The sequence below is a fragment of the Mesoplodon densirostris genome, chromosome 7 (assembly GCF_025265405.1).
Source record: "Mesoplodon densirostris isolate mMesDen1 chromosome 7, mMesDen1 primary haplotype, whole genome shotgun sequence".
NCBI classification, from domain to species: Eukaryota; Metazoa; Chordata; class Mammalia; order Artiodactyla; family Ziphiidae; genus Mesoplodon; species Mesoplodon densirostris.
Window position 1 is genome coordinate 8,546,784 of NC_082667.1, and position 14,221 is coordinate 8,561,004.

The following is a 14,221-nucleotide window of genomic DNA, read 5'->3' on the forward strand; positions in this document are numbered from 1 at the left end:
ACCAGGGAGGCCCAACTGAGATATTTTTAATTGAGGTATAATTTATATACCACATTATTCACCCTTTTGAGAGGACAATTCAGTGATTTTTTTTTTTTTTTTTTTTTGCCCTTCTGCTCAGCGTGGCTTGCAGGATTTTAGTTTCCGGACCAGGGATTGAACCCAGGCCCCAGCAGTAAAAGTGCCAAGTCCTAACCATTGGACCGCCAGGGAATTCCCTCAATAAAGCTATTTTTAAATTTTTATTTACTTATTTATTTATTTTGGCTGTGTTGGGTCTTCGTTGCTGCATGCAGGCTTTCTCTAGTTGCCACAAGCTGGGGTTACTCTTCGTTGTGGTGCATGGGCTTCTCATTGCGGTGGCTTGTCTTGTTGCGGAGCATGGGCTCTAGAGCGCAGACTCAGTAGTTGTGGTGCAGCGGCTTAGTTGCTCCGCGACATGTGGGGTCTTCCTGCACCAGGGGTCGAACTTGTGTCCCCTGCATTGGCAGGCAGATTCTTAACCACTGTGCCACCAGGGAAGTCCAAGCTATTTTTTAAATGTACAAATTTATGTACAAACTTGTCTCCGCATCATTTATGATAGAAACAAAGTTTTAAACAATCCAAACATCCAGCCTTGGGGTAAAATTAAAGCCCATCCTCACTACAGAACTCCTATGGTTGAGGGAAGTCTGGAATCCGACCACCGGGATGGAAGGCACTTCTAGCCGAGTGACCTTGAGCAAGGTGCTGACCTTCACTGAGGCTCACTTTTCCCCTCTATTAAATGGAAATGGTGTTTTCTTCATCATCTAGTCGTGGGGAGTCAATGAGATAAGCCATGTAGTGTTCAGGGCAGTCCCTGCACACTGGAAGACCTCAGTAAACCCCAGTAAATACTTGATCGTTAAATGACCCCACTCTCACATGTGTTCATTCTCTAGTTCATCCTGACAGCCATATGACTCCCTCTTGACAAATGGGGAAGCCTGGGACTGTTAGGTGACTTACTCAAGTCACACGGTCAGTAAAACAAGAGTCAGAATTAGCGGTGCTTTCCCCTCCGCTCCCTCCGACCTTCTCCTGGGCGCCCCCTCCTCCCTCAGACCCATAGGATGGGATACAGTTGGGTGTTTCCCCATCCCCCCAACTGCCCTTGATCCACACCCATGGGGTCCCACCTGCCCACCAGGCCCACCTGGCTTTGCCCTGACTTCAGCATCTGTGGGGCCCCAGCTCCTGTCCCCAGGCCTCCAGTTACCTCCTCCTCTAAGAGGCAAACGTCAGAACAGGAAGGGAAGGTCCACGCTGAGATGACCCCGCAGGGTGCCTATGGGGAGAGAAGGCCTGGAGCAGCCCAGAGTAGTATCCAGGCAGGGGGTTGGGGCTCTCAGGACATCTGCACTATACGGACAAATAGCCCTGACCTGGGGGGGCACAGAGGTGCTCACGCCAAACTGCCCTATGGCCACAACCACCCAGTAGGGATCACACAAGGGCAGTCTCACTCCCCCTGAGAGGAGCACACTCTGATCACTGCCACAGCCATGGGTATGAGCTGCTCCCCTCTTGCTCTCCCTCCCTGACAGGGACCAAGCCCTGTCCAGCTGACCCCTCTCTAGGGACCACCCCTTCTCCTGCTCTCCACCCAATGAGGTTGCAGAGGGGAGTCTAAGATCCAGATCTAAGCCAATCAGCACACTGCATCCCTGGCCACAGTGATTGATTCAGGGTAGGCACTTGACCTAAATGGATCCAATTAGAGTACATCTCAGGATTCCTGCCAGGAATGCTAAAACAAAGACTCTCTTTATCACCAGATTTCAATCTGTAGTCCCCTGGAGCACCTGCCACCCATCTTGGGGCCAAAAGGAGAGTCCTCCAAGTCTGCAACACCACCAGAAAAACCCAAAACAGAATAAAAAGCTGAGACTGGAGAGCTGAGTCCTGATCATATGTTTGCATCCTGATCAGGTCTTGCCTGAAGCTACCCCTGGATTGCATAGTTCAAAAAGCCTAAAAATCCTGTTCTGCTGAAGCAAGTTTAGGTTGGGTTTTCTACTACTTACAACCAGGAGAATCCTAAATGATACATAGCAGAGGTGTCAGATACACACCCAGGATAACTGTTTGACCCTCATGTCAAAAGCCAAGGACAAAGGGTACCATCTTACCCAGAAGGGTCTGCCCTGTCCCTCCTCTTTGAGGTCTCAGGCCCCGTTGGCTGGAAGGTAGCCCCAGGAGCTCTGCCCATACACACCCCCAACACATACACACACATGCCACACACAGCACTGGGTAGACTTTTATTTTAAAGTCAAAGGCACAGCCTGGATGGGCTGAGGCAGTGACTGTGGATGCCCACCCCAGACCCCCAAGTTGCCACCCCCAGCTAGGGGCAGCTGTGCCAAAGGGGAGGGGATGGGTGAGAAGGGGGCCTCCCCTTTTAGGGGGTCGCCTACCTCCTTCCTTAGCATCAATAGGGGGAAGCAGGTGACATGAAGTGAGGCAGAAATGCTTCAGGGGGTCCCCCAGGGCCTCTCACTGAGCACCCCCGACACAGGTCTTTGGTGGACGTAATTGCACAAACAGTCCATAAAGTGACAGCTTGAGGGGTGCCCCCTCCCAAGAGCAGGACCTCAGGGGAGGGCAGGGGAGAGGTCCCAGTTTCTCCCTGTGGCAACTCAGTGCTTAGAAATGGAGGAGGAGCCCTTCCCTGCCGGGACAGCCCCCTGGGGGAGAAGTGCCTTCCACCAGACGAGGCAGCATCTAGGCAGAGGGCCCCCCCACTCCACTCCCCAGCAGGCCCCCTCCCTCCCTGCATCACTAACTCTATCTGGTAAGACATTAAAAAAAATTCTCTGCTTATAAAAATACTTCTGCTCTGTCTGGGGGTTGGGGGGGACGGGAGAGAAGGGTAACAATCCCTGGGGATGGGGCGGAGCGATGCAGGGGGCCTGCGGGCAGTGAGCCGGCCTCCTAGAACACAGCCCCGACCGGGGAGGGGGTCACAGTGACGGGGGCTAGGAGGGGGGCAGGGGGCCGTTGGCTCGTCGAGGGGCTCCCTTGGCGGCGGGTGCCCGGCCCGGGACGGCGGGCACGGGGGAGACGCGGCGGGATGTGGCGGCGCTCCGCAGCTTCTGTTTCCGCCGCTTGGCCAGCGGCGCGTTTTCCACGCTCTTCAAGAAGAAACCCTCGCGTTTGCCCCGATTGAACGCCTGGCGGAAAGGAGGCGGTAAGTCCCACCGGGCCGGCCTCGACTTCCAAATCCTAGCTTTGGCCCCCATCCCAGGCCTTCCTTCCCATACCACTAGGTCAGGGCCAACAGGTCTTTGGCCTCCAGCCTCTCAAACGGTCAGGGTCCCGACAGGTCAGAGGCCCGAACTCAACCTTTCAGGACTCTGCGGAGTCGCCTCCCGCAGGCTCCGCCTCTCCAGCCTCTGTCCCCCACCCCCCGCAGGCCCCGCCCCTCACCAGAAAGGTGGCGTTGAGCCCGGAGCGCACAGCTGGCCCCGAGGACTCCAGCACGTCCGGCGTCCGTAGCGGAGGCGAGGAGCGCGCGCTGCCGTCCTGCAGCCACGAGCTGCCCCGCAGTCCCTCGAGCTTCAGCCGCTTGGTGGGGTCCACAGTCAGGAGCCCTGGAGGCAGGACGGGGGAAGTGTTGGGGGGCTGTGTGTAGAGGCTGCGCCCCAGAGACATCCTAGCAGCCCCACTCTCCTCCCCACAAGTCCCCCACCAAGACACCTGACCCAGTAGCAACCCCTGTCCCATCATGACCCCATGGCCTCCCCTCCCCAACCATGATCCGTGACCTCCGGCTTCGCACCTCGGACCAGCTCCTTGGCTTCCTCAGACACGCCTTGCCAGGCCTCCCCGTCAAGGGAGAAGCGCCCCTCGCGGATCTTGCACATTATCTCCGCCGCCTGGCTCTGCCCGCCCTGGCCTGAGGCCCCCTGAAAGGGGACCTGGCCTGACAGCATCATGTACTGGGGGGTGAAAAGTGAGACCAGTCCAGACTAGGGGGCCGGTGGAGGCCAGGAGACTTAAGCCACTGACTTAAGCCACTGCAGGACCATTCACCCTCTCCAAGAGGCTAACTCCTGAGGCCCATGGGTTATGAACTCTGACTTCCAACTCCTAAAACTAGGATGCCCGGACCCCAGCACCAGAGAGACCTCGCCTCTGTATTAGGACGACTTCTGACCCCAGCCTCAAACCAAACCCTGCCACCCCAACAAGAGAACTCCTGTCCCCAGGCTCGGAGGGCCCTGACATCTCCTCGGAGACCCGGTCCCATACCAGAATGACGCCGAGGCTCCAGAGGTCGCAGGACTCGTCGTAGCCCTGCTGCGCCAGCAGCTCGGGGGCCGCGTACTGCAGCGTAAAGCAGGGTGTCTGCATGGGCCCCGCTGGGCTCTGCGGGCGCAGACGCGCAAACCCGAAGTCGATGATCTTCACCGGGGCTCCGGGCGTATCATCGGCGTACAGGATGTTCTATGAGGGCGGCGAGGCGGCCGTCAGAGACTGGCCCTCCGCGCCGAAGCCCTCCCAGTCCGCTGAGGCCCCGGGCCCACCTCGGGCTTGAGGTCGCGGTGCACCACCCCCGCCTCCTCGTGCATGAAGCTCACGGCCGACACGAGGCTGCGCAGGATCTGGCTCGCCTCGGACTCGCTGAAGTGCCGCTTCTTGCGGATGTGCTCTAGCAGCTCCCCACCCTGCAGTAGCTCCAGGACCAGGTACGTGTGCAGCTGCGGGCGGCACGATGGGCCACGGTCACCACCTGGGTTACTGTCACCACCTACGCAACCGGGCCGGGCCCCACCCGCCAGCCAAATCCTGCCCCGTGGTCAACATCAAGCTCCGCCCCCGGCTCCAGGCCCCCCGTCCGTGTTCGAACCCTGACCTCAAGAGCACCCCAAGAACCACCTTAGGACTCGCTTCAGTTTCTACCCCCTACTTTTTTCCAGGCCCCCGTCCCTTTGGCCACCTTAAAACCCGCAGCCCGAAATCCTCCCCCTGCCCCGTTCCCTTGGCCATCCTCAGCTCCGCCTTCCGGTCCTCAGGCCCTACTCCCCTGAAATCCCACTTCCCTGACCTCCGGGTCCTCAGGCCCCGCCCATGGCACTCTCAGGCCCCGCCTCCTGTCCCCCTCCCCGCCCCCTCCCCGCCCCGCACGGGCAGGCTCTAGCGTCCCAGCGCTCCGCCCTAGCCCAGGAAGGCGTCACCTGGTCCTGATGTACTTCGTGCAGCTTCACCACGTTGGGGTGCGACTGGCACAGCCGCAGGGCGGCCACTTCGCGCTGCGTGTTCGCCTCTAGCCTGGGGTCAGGGCAGGCGGGGTCAGGACAGCTGACCTCCGGCCCCGCCCTCCCCGAATCCGCTCAGCAGAACCCCGCCCACCCCGGGCCCGCCCACCTGCGGCTGAGGATTTTGACCGCGAACTCTTGGCCGTTCTGTAGCTGGCGGCAGCGGCGACACACGGAGAAGCTACCCTGGCCCAACGCGGGTTCCCGCAGGTCCAGTTCGTACTGCTGGAAGAAGGGCGAGTCCTGGGGGCGAAGGGGACGCGTCAGAGGTCCTACCGGGAGCCTTGCGGCCATGCCACGCCCCAGTTCAGAGAGGCTACGGACCTCACCGAAGCCACAGCGTGCGCCTGCTGAAGCCAGATCTGGAGTCCCCAAGCCCAGATGCCCCCAAGCCCACTTCTCCCCACCCTGGCCCAACCCACCTGCATCATGGCGCTCCTGGCCAACGCTGCCCGGCCAGGCCGGTCTCCAGCAATAGATGCTTCCAGCACATCGGTCATCACCGCGTTGTTGTGGTCAAACAGGATGGACGGTGCCACGAAGGAGTATCCCTGGCGGAGGAGGGGTGTTGTCAGGGGTGGATGGAGGTGCAGATGGAGTCCCCGAAGGCCCAGACCCAGCGGGAAGGAGGGTGGGGGCAGAGGAAAGACCCTGGAGTAGGGGATGTTGCTTTTGCATCCTGGTGCACACAGGATGTGTGGACATTTTATTCCACCTTGTTCTATGATCTCTTGGGACCATGTCTGTTCCCCCACCAGTCTGTGTGACTCTACCTTTCTCATCACAGTGATCCCCCCAAGTGCCAAGGGCATCATCTGGAACAGTGTAGTGGCCCAGAATATGACAGGCTGAATACATGAAAGAACTGTGGCCTGGCATCACACATACTTAACTTAGGAGAATTCAACTCTACCCACTCGGGACAAAAAGTCTTTATTCCTTCCTTTCAAATCAAACTTTGGCCTCCTCTGCAAGGGGGGCTACTGAGGAAATGTAAAGAGAAACCAAAGTTAATTCTTTGCCTTTCCTAACAATCCACATCCTGGCAATTTAAGGGACTCTCAAGGGTAATTTTAACAATGTGTTGTTTTCTCCTAAAAATGCAGCGCCACAGTGCGCTAGAATGCAAGCTCCACATGGGTGGGATTATCGTCTGTCAAGTTTATTGTTACATCTCCAGTGCCCAGGTCAGTGCCTGGCACATTGAAGGCACTTAATACATATTTTTGAATCATTAAATGAATGAATGAAAGTAACCACTGATTCACAAGAAAACTTGCTCATTAGGACTGTGAGATCGAGGATGGATTGCAGTAGATCGAGGGATATTCAAGCACAGAGCTGTCCCTTGTGAGAGCTTCATAGAGGGGAACTGATCCATCCATACCTGATATTGGCCTATTCTTATTTAATAGTTATGGACCATGTCCTACAGGCCAGGCCCCCAAGCTGGACTCAGGGACACAGAAATTACAAGCTGGACTCAGGGACACAGAAATTAAACACATAGTCCCTGCCCTCTGGGAGCTTCAGACCAGGTGAGGCCGTCTCAGTCAGCGTCAGGATAAAACCTGACAAACTGTTTAGAAGGAGATTTTGTCTGTAGCAGGCTGGTGCACAAGGAAAGGGTGACCCAGGGCCAGAGGAGCAGGGAAGACTTCACATGCGGACTGCACTGGACAACAAGGCTTGAATTTTGCCAGGTGAGCAACTATTCCCTCCAGGTTGAGGGAACCACATATGCAAAGGTACAGAGGTGTGTTCTGGAACCTCTGAGCAGTTCAGAGGTGCTAGAGCACTGAGTGGAATAACAGAGTGCTGCGGCTAGGGCTCTGAGCAGAGACCACATCATGCAAGGCCTTGTATGCCGAGCAAAGGAGATGGGACTTGTCCAACAGGCCTAAGCTTCTAAAACTGGGTGGAGGGGGCCTATGCCCCCAGGAATGTGATATGGTATGCCAAAGGGACATGCAAAGCCACAGTATAAACAAGGCATCTCTTCCTACGTGTCCCCTTAAGCAAGTGAATAATTTAAAACAGTATTTTTACATAACAATAAAGAGATATGATGGAGAAGAAGGGAAATTAACATGAAATTTCAAGATAAACCAGGAAATTCAAAGGCATGTCCTGCCAAGGTGGTCTCTATGACTGACAATTGTAGGTTCCGCACGAGTGGAGAGATCTAGAGGAGATGCTGACTCCTGATCAGGACACAGGGCCTATGCAGTGCCCACAGGTCAGCCAGGCCTGAGGCTGGCAGCAGCATCCTGCCTCCCCCGCATCTGTGGTTCTATGAACGCTCACTCACCTGGAAGATGCGAGAATCCCCAGGTGGGGGGCTTCCAGGGGGTGAGTAGACAGGCTCCAGCCGGGTAAATTCCTCTGCAAAGTTGCCCACATCCAGCTCTGAGCGGATCTGGGGTCGGAATGGGGCTGGAATCTTCCTGGCAGCCAGAGCAGCCCAATCCAGACCCTGGAGAAAAGGAATGAGAGATAGGGGGTCAAAGGGCAGGAAGTGGAAACCCCTGTCCACTCAGGCCACCCTCACCAGGCAGCTCCTCAGTGAGGCAAAGGTCTCACTGGCATTTGTGTGGGAAGCTGTTCTTCCTGCCTCCCCAGCTTCTGTTTCCCTTCCTCTGATAACAGAATCCCTATTTCTCTTGGAGAACCACCCCTCCACCACACTCAGCCAACTCTGGGGCTTTTAATAGAATTGATGTGCAAAAAAAACCAAATCTCTTTATCCTACTGGACTTAAATCTGGGAGGATATGGGCCTGGAACTGCTGGGGACCCCCTCAACGTCTAATGATGAAGTACCTGTGCAGAAAAGCAGAACCAAGAGACAAAGAAAGAAATTCCTAATAACATAGATTCAGCACCTGGATGCAGCCTTGCCTGAAGTCAGACCACTTTTCCTTGGACTTTTCATTTATGGGAGCTAAAACATTCCTTTTATGTTTAAACTAGTATGGCGGAGCCTGTTCGCTGCCTGCCCAACATCCATTCTCCTGGTCTTCCTTAGTACTATAGCCCCAATTTTATTTCAGGAACCAATGTACACAACTAAAAAATAATATTTTATAAACTTCCTTGCAGCTAGCAGTGACCGGTTACTTGTAAGCAAAAATTACGAGGTAGGAATCCAGGGAAAGAGCCTGAAGAGGAGGGTGAACAGTTGGTAAGGTGCCATTTTTGCCCTTCCACTCCTTCTTCTTCGTGCTTCCCACCTGGAGAGCAACCTAGATAGCAAGAGCTCCAGCAGTCATCTTGTACCACGAGGCAACCTTGGGGACAGAGGCTATGTGCTAAGAATAGAGGAGCATTTAAAAAGAAAAAAAAAAAGGGGCTTCCCTGGTGGCGCAGTGGTTGAGAGTCCGCCTGCCGATGCAGGGGACAATGGGTTCGTGCCCCGGTCTGGGAGGATGCCACATGCCGCGGAGCGGCTGGGCCCGTGAGCCATGGCCGCCGAGCCTGCGCGTCCAGAGCCTGTGCTCCGCAGCGGGAGAGGCCACAACAGTGAGAGGCCCGCGTACCGCAAAAAAAAAAAAAAAAAAAAAAAAAAATTGAACTTGGCTTCATGAAGACACCACAGCAGCCCCAGCCTGCCAACTTCTGGATTTCTTTTATGTGAGAAAATAAATAAATAAATAGACGTCTATCTTGTTTAGACCACTATTCATTTCTATCTCTGTTCTTAGCAGCCAGACTCTATTCCACAGATATCACCATCTTGAGTTGGACTTTTTGTCACTTGCAGCCTACAGGCCTGGCCTGGGCTTGAAGGCCCCAGTTCTGGCACCAGGGACCTGAGCACTGCTATCACCAAAGAGGCTATCTCAAGAGAAGGGGGGAGGGGCGGCTTCCCTGGTGGTGCAGCGGTTGAGAGTCCACCTGCCGATGCAGGGGATACGGGTTCATGCCCCGGTCCGGGAAGATCCTACATGCCACGGAGCGGCTGGGCCCGTGAGCCATGGCCGCTTAGCCTGCGCGTCCGGAGCCTGTGCTCCGCGACGGGAGAGGCCACAACAGTGAGAGGCCCGCGTACCGCAAAAAAAAAAAAAAAAAAAAAAAAGAGAAGGGGGAATAAGGGCACCATCAGGCCTCGAAAACCTTGGTGTGCCTCTCCAGTGTGACTACTGGTCCACCTACTCCCAGCACCTAGGGCCTGGCATGTGCTCAGTGTGGGTTGAGGAATTCACTTAAGGAAACTGACCCTGTTCAGTCACTTCGCCCACAAAGGGACATCTTCACCGCAGAGACTTAGACTCCTGTCTGAGAAAGCCTCTCTGAGGGCCCTTCCAAGCAGTACTTGCTGGGAAGATTCAAGGAGATGGTACTCATAGCAAGGGTAACTGGGTGCCTGGCCCACTATAAGTGCCCGTAGGTGGATGCTTTTGTTTCTACGTCAGACAAGGCAAATTTAATAACCACATGTAAACAGAACATAACGGTTAAGAGGATGGGCCTTCAAGCCACCCAGATGCAGGTTTAAATCTGAGCTCCATCACTTAGCTCAGTGATCTTGGGCAAATTACTTAACCTCTCTGAACCTCAGTTTCCTCATCTGTAAAAATGAAGATAATCAGGAAGGTTCTGAGGCTTACATGAAATAATGCAAGCAAGGGGCCAAGACACAGGTGTTCACTGTTACAGGGCCCTGCTAGGCAATGATGCTGGCCAGGCATAGTGCCCGAGCCAGTGAGGTCTCACAAGGACAGAACTGACTCTGCACTGCACCTTAAACTGTGTGTGCTTTTAACAAGTGAACAAAACCCACGTGGTTGATTCAGACATGTCCATCTGAAGAACAGGCACACAGCCTGTACAGGTACAAAGACCAAAACCCTGAGTGGATACAAGAGTCATAAGATTTGGGCTGACAGCAGACCTGGGGTCTGTTCCCAGCTCTACACTTTTACTGTGTGATCTGGGGCAAGTCACCTTGCTCCTCTGAACCTGTCCAATGAAAGGACTGATGAATTCATTCTCAAGTCCCTGCCAGCCCTACCAGGCAATGAACCTAGAATGCTTTCCCGCAAGACATCTTCCAAGTTTCAATAGAGACGGCTGAGAAGACAAGCCTGCTTTCTTTAACTGAGAGGTTTTCCAAATCAAGTGAAACTGGCCAGCCTCAGACCATCCCTCCAGTGTCCCCCAACCCAGAGCAGTAGCCTGGCCCCGGTGTGTGCAGACAGGTATGGGGGCGAGCCAGGAGCCTCACCTGGAAGAAGGGGTGGTTCTTAACTTCCTGTGCCCCCTGGTGTCCTGCACCCAGCCGCTTCTTGGGGTCCTTGCAAAGTAGCCGCTGCAGTAGATCCTGTGCCACTGGCCCAATCCGGGGGGGGAAGGGAGGGGAGCACTTCAGGATCCGTCTGGGAGGATTGGTGGGGGGGCGTCAGGGGCAGCAAGCCCCCCCTCCAGCCCTGCCCAGGCCCCTCAGCCGCCCTCTGCTTCCAACCCTGCTCACCGAGACACCTCTGCCTGCGTGTTCCTCTCGCCCTCCAGGGTGAAGGGCGAAGCCCCTGTCAGCAGCTCGAAGAGCAGGATGCCTAGGCTCCACCAGTCCACAGCCTGCGGGGCAGAGCCAGGGTGAGGGCCTGCGGCCACCCCCACCTCACCACCCCCACCCCTCTGCTCCCCTGCCAACCCACCTTGCCGTGGCCCGACTTGCTGCGGATAATCTCAGGGGCCATGTACTCGATGGTGCCACAGAAGGAGAAGGTCCGCTCTTTCTGGGAGGGCAAGAGGACCCGCCCAAGGCTCAGAGTAAGACTCGTGGACTTGTGAGGGTCAGAGCAGTGGGAACTCCCCGAAGGCAGGGCCTGGGTCTACTCACCTCTGCACCCCCAAGAAACGCAGAGCCAGGCATGAAGCAGGAGCCGGGAAGGGAAGGCCTGCACGGGGGTGCAGGAGGCCGAGACTGCGCTTCACTCACCTCCTCTGTCAGGAACTCCTTGCTAAGCCCGAAGTCCGTGAGGACGACATGGCCCTCGGAGTCCAGGAGCACGTTCTCCAGCTTCAGATCTCGGTAGATGATGCCCAGCTGGCAGGAACAAGAAGGCACTGAGGATCCCTCCCCCGACACCCTCTGCTCCTGTCCCTGCACCTGGTCTCTGGGGAAGGGGATCTCCAGTGCTGGTGCGGGGCCGGGGTGGGACTGGGCCATTGGATAGGAAAAGCCATTTAAGATGTAAAAGCAAGGAAGAGGACACCATGGAGAGGCCGCAGGGGAACAGGCCCCAAGTTCCCAGGGAGAGGAGCCCCATCTCATGATGGCTTTGGGAGCCAAGGCATGAGGTCTCCGTTTGCAGAAGTTCTGTGAACGTGGCCCCAGGAAGCAGCCTCGAGTTCCCTGTGAGAGGAAAGCCCCTTCGAGGAGACCCCAGGGGAGGAGACCCCACCAGGCAGCACGGAGGCTTTCATTCCAGGAGGCCTAAGGGATGCAGCTCCTGTCCCCACCAAGGCCACCAGCCCTCAGAAAGCCCAAGGCTGCTATGTTCACAGGCCCCTTCTAAGGCCCAGGCCCAGGCCCAGTCCCCACAGCCACAGCCAGGTGGCCAGGTCCTCACCCACCTTGTGCAGGTGTTCCAGGGCCAACACGATCTCACCCCCATACACGCGCACCTCAGCCTCCTTGAAGTACTGGCGCTGGTAGAGGTGGGTGAACATTTCGCCGCCGTTCACATAGTCTGGGGGCGGGGGGTGGGTGAAAGTTGCGAAGTAGCCCCCTTGTGTGGCCCCCCCGCCTCCATGGCCCCCAGGGTTGGAAGGTGCCTGCCCTCACCCAGGATGAGGTGCAGCTTGGCATCCGTCTGGAAGGCGTAGTGCAGCGTGACCAGGAAGGGTGCCTGGCGCACCAGCTCCAGCACGGAGCGCTCGGTGCGCGTGTGCTCCTGCGTCTTGGCTCGCTGCACCAGCGCCGCCTTGCGCAGCACCTTCATGGCATACAGCTTCCCCGCGTCGTGCCCGCCCGCCTTCCGCACCAGGAACACCTTCCCGTAGGCTGTGGGAGCAGCGAGTGGGCGGAGGGTAGGCCATGAACAGGAGGGTGGTGAAGACTGGTGAGGGTGGGCACGCTGCCAAGCCAGGAGGGTGTGCAAGTTGGGGGAAGGAGCTGGGGTGAGAGGCAGGTGTGCAAAAACTGGCAGAGCCTTCTAAGGAAAAGGTGTGCACACCCCCGGGCAGGGGCTCAGCAAAACCAGGGAGGGGATATGCAAACCAGGCTGGGGGGCACACAACTCCGGGAGGCCTGCAGCGGGGGTGGGGGTGGGGGGGTGGAGGGCGGGTCATGTGCAAACCTGTGGAAGACGAGACAGATGCAAGAGGATGCAAAGCCAAGGAAGGGAGGCAGGGGTGCATGCAGACAGGGGAGGGGCGGTCAAACCCGAGGAGGGGAGTTTGCAAAGTGGGGGATAGGGCCCTCATGTCTCGCAAGGGAAGGAGCTGTGAAATCACACAGGGGAGCTGCAAGCCCCCAGGAGTGTTGGCAGATCCGGGCGGACCTTCCAGGGAGGAGCAACGTCAATGTGGAGTCGACATGCAAACCATGGCAGGGCAGGGCCAAGCAGGCAAGGCAGGGAGAGGCTGGGGGGCATTGCCGGTGGCCTGGCCCAACCCAGGTAGGTGTGCAAACGGGAGGCCCGGGGCACCATGCCTGGGACACCTGCCGGTGGATAGAGCTCCTCACCTCCCGTGCCCAGCACCTTGAGCAGCTGGAAGTTCTCCACGCCCACCTTCTCCTCGTGCCCGGTCAGGTTGGCTGCGGGCACAGGGGGGCAAATGAACCCAGCCAGTGCATGAACCCTCCCAGCCGGCCTGGGCAGCCATCACCCGGCCTGCACCCCGGGCCACCGCTGCCCCACCTTCGGTGATCTGCAGCTCCACCGCACAGCCCTCGTCCTCGTCCTCGTCCCCCATGGCCGGGGGGTCGCTGGGGCCCGCGAGGCTCAGCTCCGGGCGGCGCCGGTTACATGGCGGCTCCGGCCGGGGCGGGAGCTTCCTGGTGCCGCCTCCGGGGCTGAGGCGGGCGCCGGCGCCGCCTCCCGGCTCCCCGCCCCGCGCGGCCTGAGTCAGGCGCTGGAACGTGACAGCGCCGGGTGGCGGGCGGGCGGGCGGGGCGGTCCCATCTCCCGCAGGCGCAGGGGGCTGGTGCTAGGGCTGTGTGCTCTGGGCCCCAGGCGACCATCCTGGGGACCTGGGAACACCCCTTAGGAGCCATGCCTGGGGTCCGTGGATAACCTGGAGCCTCTGTGGGGCGGACACTCCCAAGCCAGGTGTTGGCTCCAGGGCGGTAAGTCCACATCAGGCTGTGCCCCAAGGTGGGTGGGGGTCCCACTCAGGTACTTTAGAGCCGCCTTCCCCTCCAGGGTGCCAGCCCTAAGGGCAGCCAAGCAGCTCTGTCCAATTCTTAGCCACCAGCGAAAGTGAGGGATTTCGTAAAAATCACAGCCCACTTGCCTCGTTTGGGATCACTCCTTGACCTCAGCAAGTAGGGGAGGGGGTCTGTCCGTCCCCTTGACAGATGAGCAGCCTGAAGCCACACAGCCACCCTTGCCCAGCTACTGCCAGCACAGCCCCAGCCCTGCACCTCTCACTCAGCGTGGCTCTCGCTCTTGGTGCTGGGCAGGCTAAGAGGGCCCCAGAAGCCGCCCGGCCCAGCTCAGCTCCCTGTCTATACCCCCAACAGCCAGCGAGACCCTCTCCCCTGTAGACTTGCCTTTGCAGGGGAGGCCTGGGGGCACAGGCACCCTGAGGACCAAGCCCTGTCTCTGGGCTCCCCTTACCTACAAGGGGCACCGGGAGGGAGCCCAGCCCAACCCCCAGCAGGGAGGGGCAGCCGATTTTCTAACCGAATCTCTCTGAAGCAAGCGGACCTATAAAAGCACCTCAGCCCCCAGCCGCCCTTCACAGCCCACCCAGTGCGCGCAC

General features: G+C 57.8%; 1 protein-coding gene across 1 annotated transcript; it reads right to left on the reverse strand.

The window, feature by feature from the left end:
• Window positions 1–2,273: 2,273 nt before the first annotated feature.
• On the reverse strand, window positions 2,274–13,321 carry RPS6KA4 (ribosomal protein S6 kinase A4). Its single transcript, XM_060104401.1, has 17 exons — window positions 13,156–13,321; window positions 12,981–13,052; window positions 12,078–12,296; window positions 11,867–11,982; window positions 11,229–11,336; window positions 10,945–11,025; window positions 10,761–10,864; window positions 10,515–10,665; window positions 7,600–7,764; window positions 5,711–5,839; window positions 5,398–5,531; window positions 5,208–5,301; window positions 4,557–4,730; window positions 4,282–4,476; window positions 3,809–3,968; window positions 3,457–3,620; window positions 2,274–3,200 (listed from the first exon to the last, which is right to left on the reverse strand). The coding sequence occupies exons 1-17, from the start codon at window positions 13,208–13,210 to the stop codon at window positions 3,006–3,008; spliced, it is 2,316 nt and encodes a 771-aa protein (XP_059960384.1). The 5' UTR covers window positions 13,211–13,321; the 3' UTR covers window positions 2,274–3,005.
• Window positions 13,322–14,221: the final 900 nt, after the last annotated feature.

Bases quoted from the DNA above. Each gene is read 5' to 3' on its own strand.
- RPS6KA4 (XM_060104401.1), bottom strand. From the start codon at position 13,210: ATGGGGGACGAGGACGAGGACGAGGGCTGTGCGGTGGAGCTGCAGATC. The intron at 5,302-5,397 runs GTGGGCGGGCCC...CCCTGACCCCAG, and splicing joins GTCAAAATCCTCAGCCGCAG to GCTAGAGGCGAACACGCAGC. The intron at 4,731-5,207 runs GTGACGCCTTCC...TGCCGCCCGCAG, and splicing joins ACGAAGTACATCAGGACCAG to CTGCACACGTACCTGGTCCT.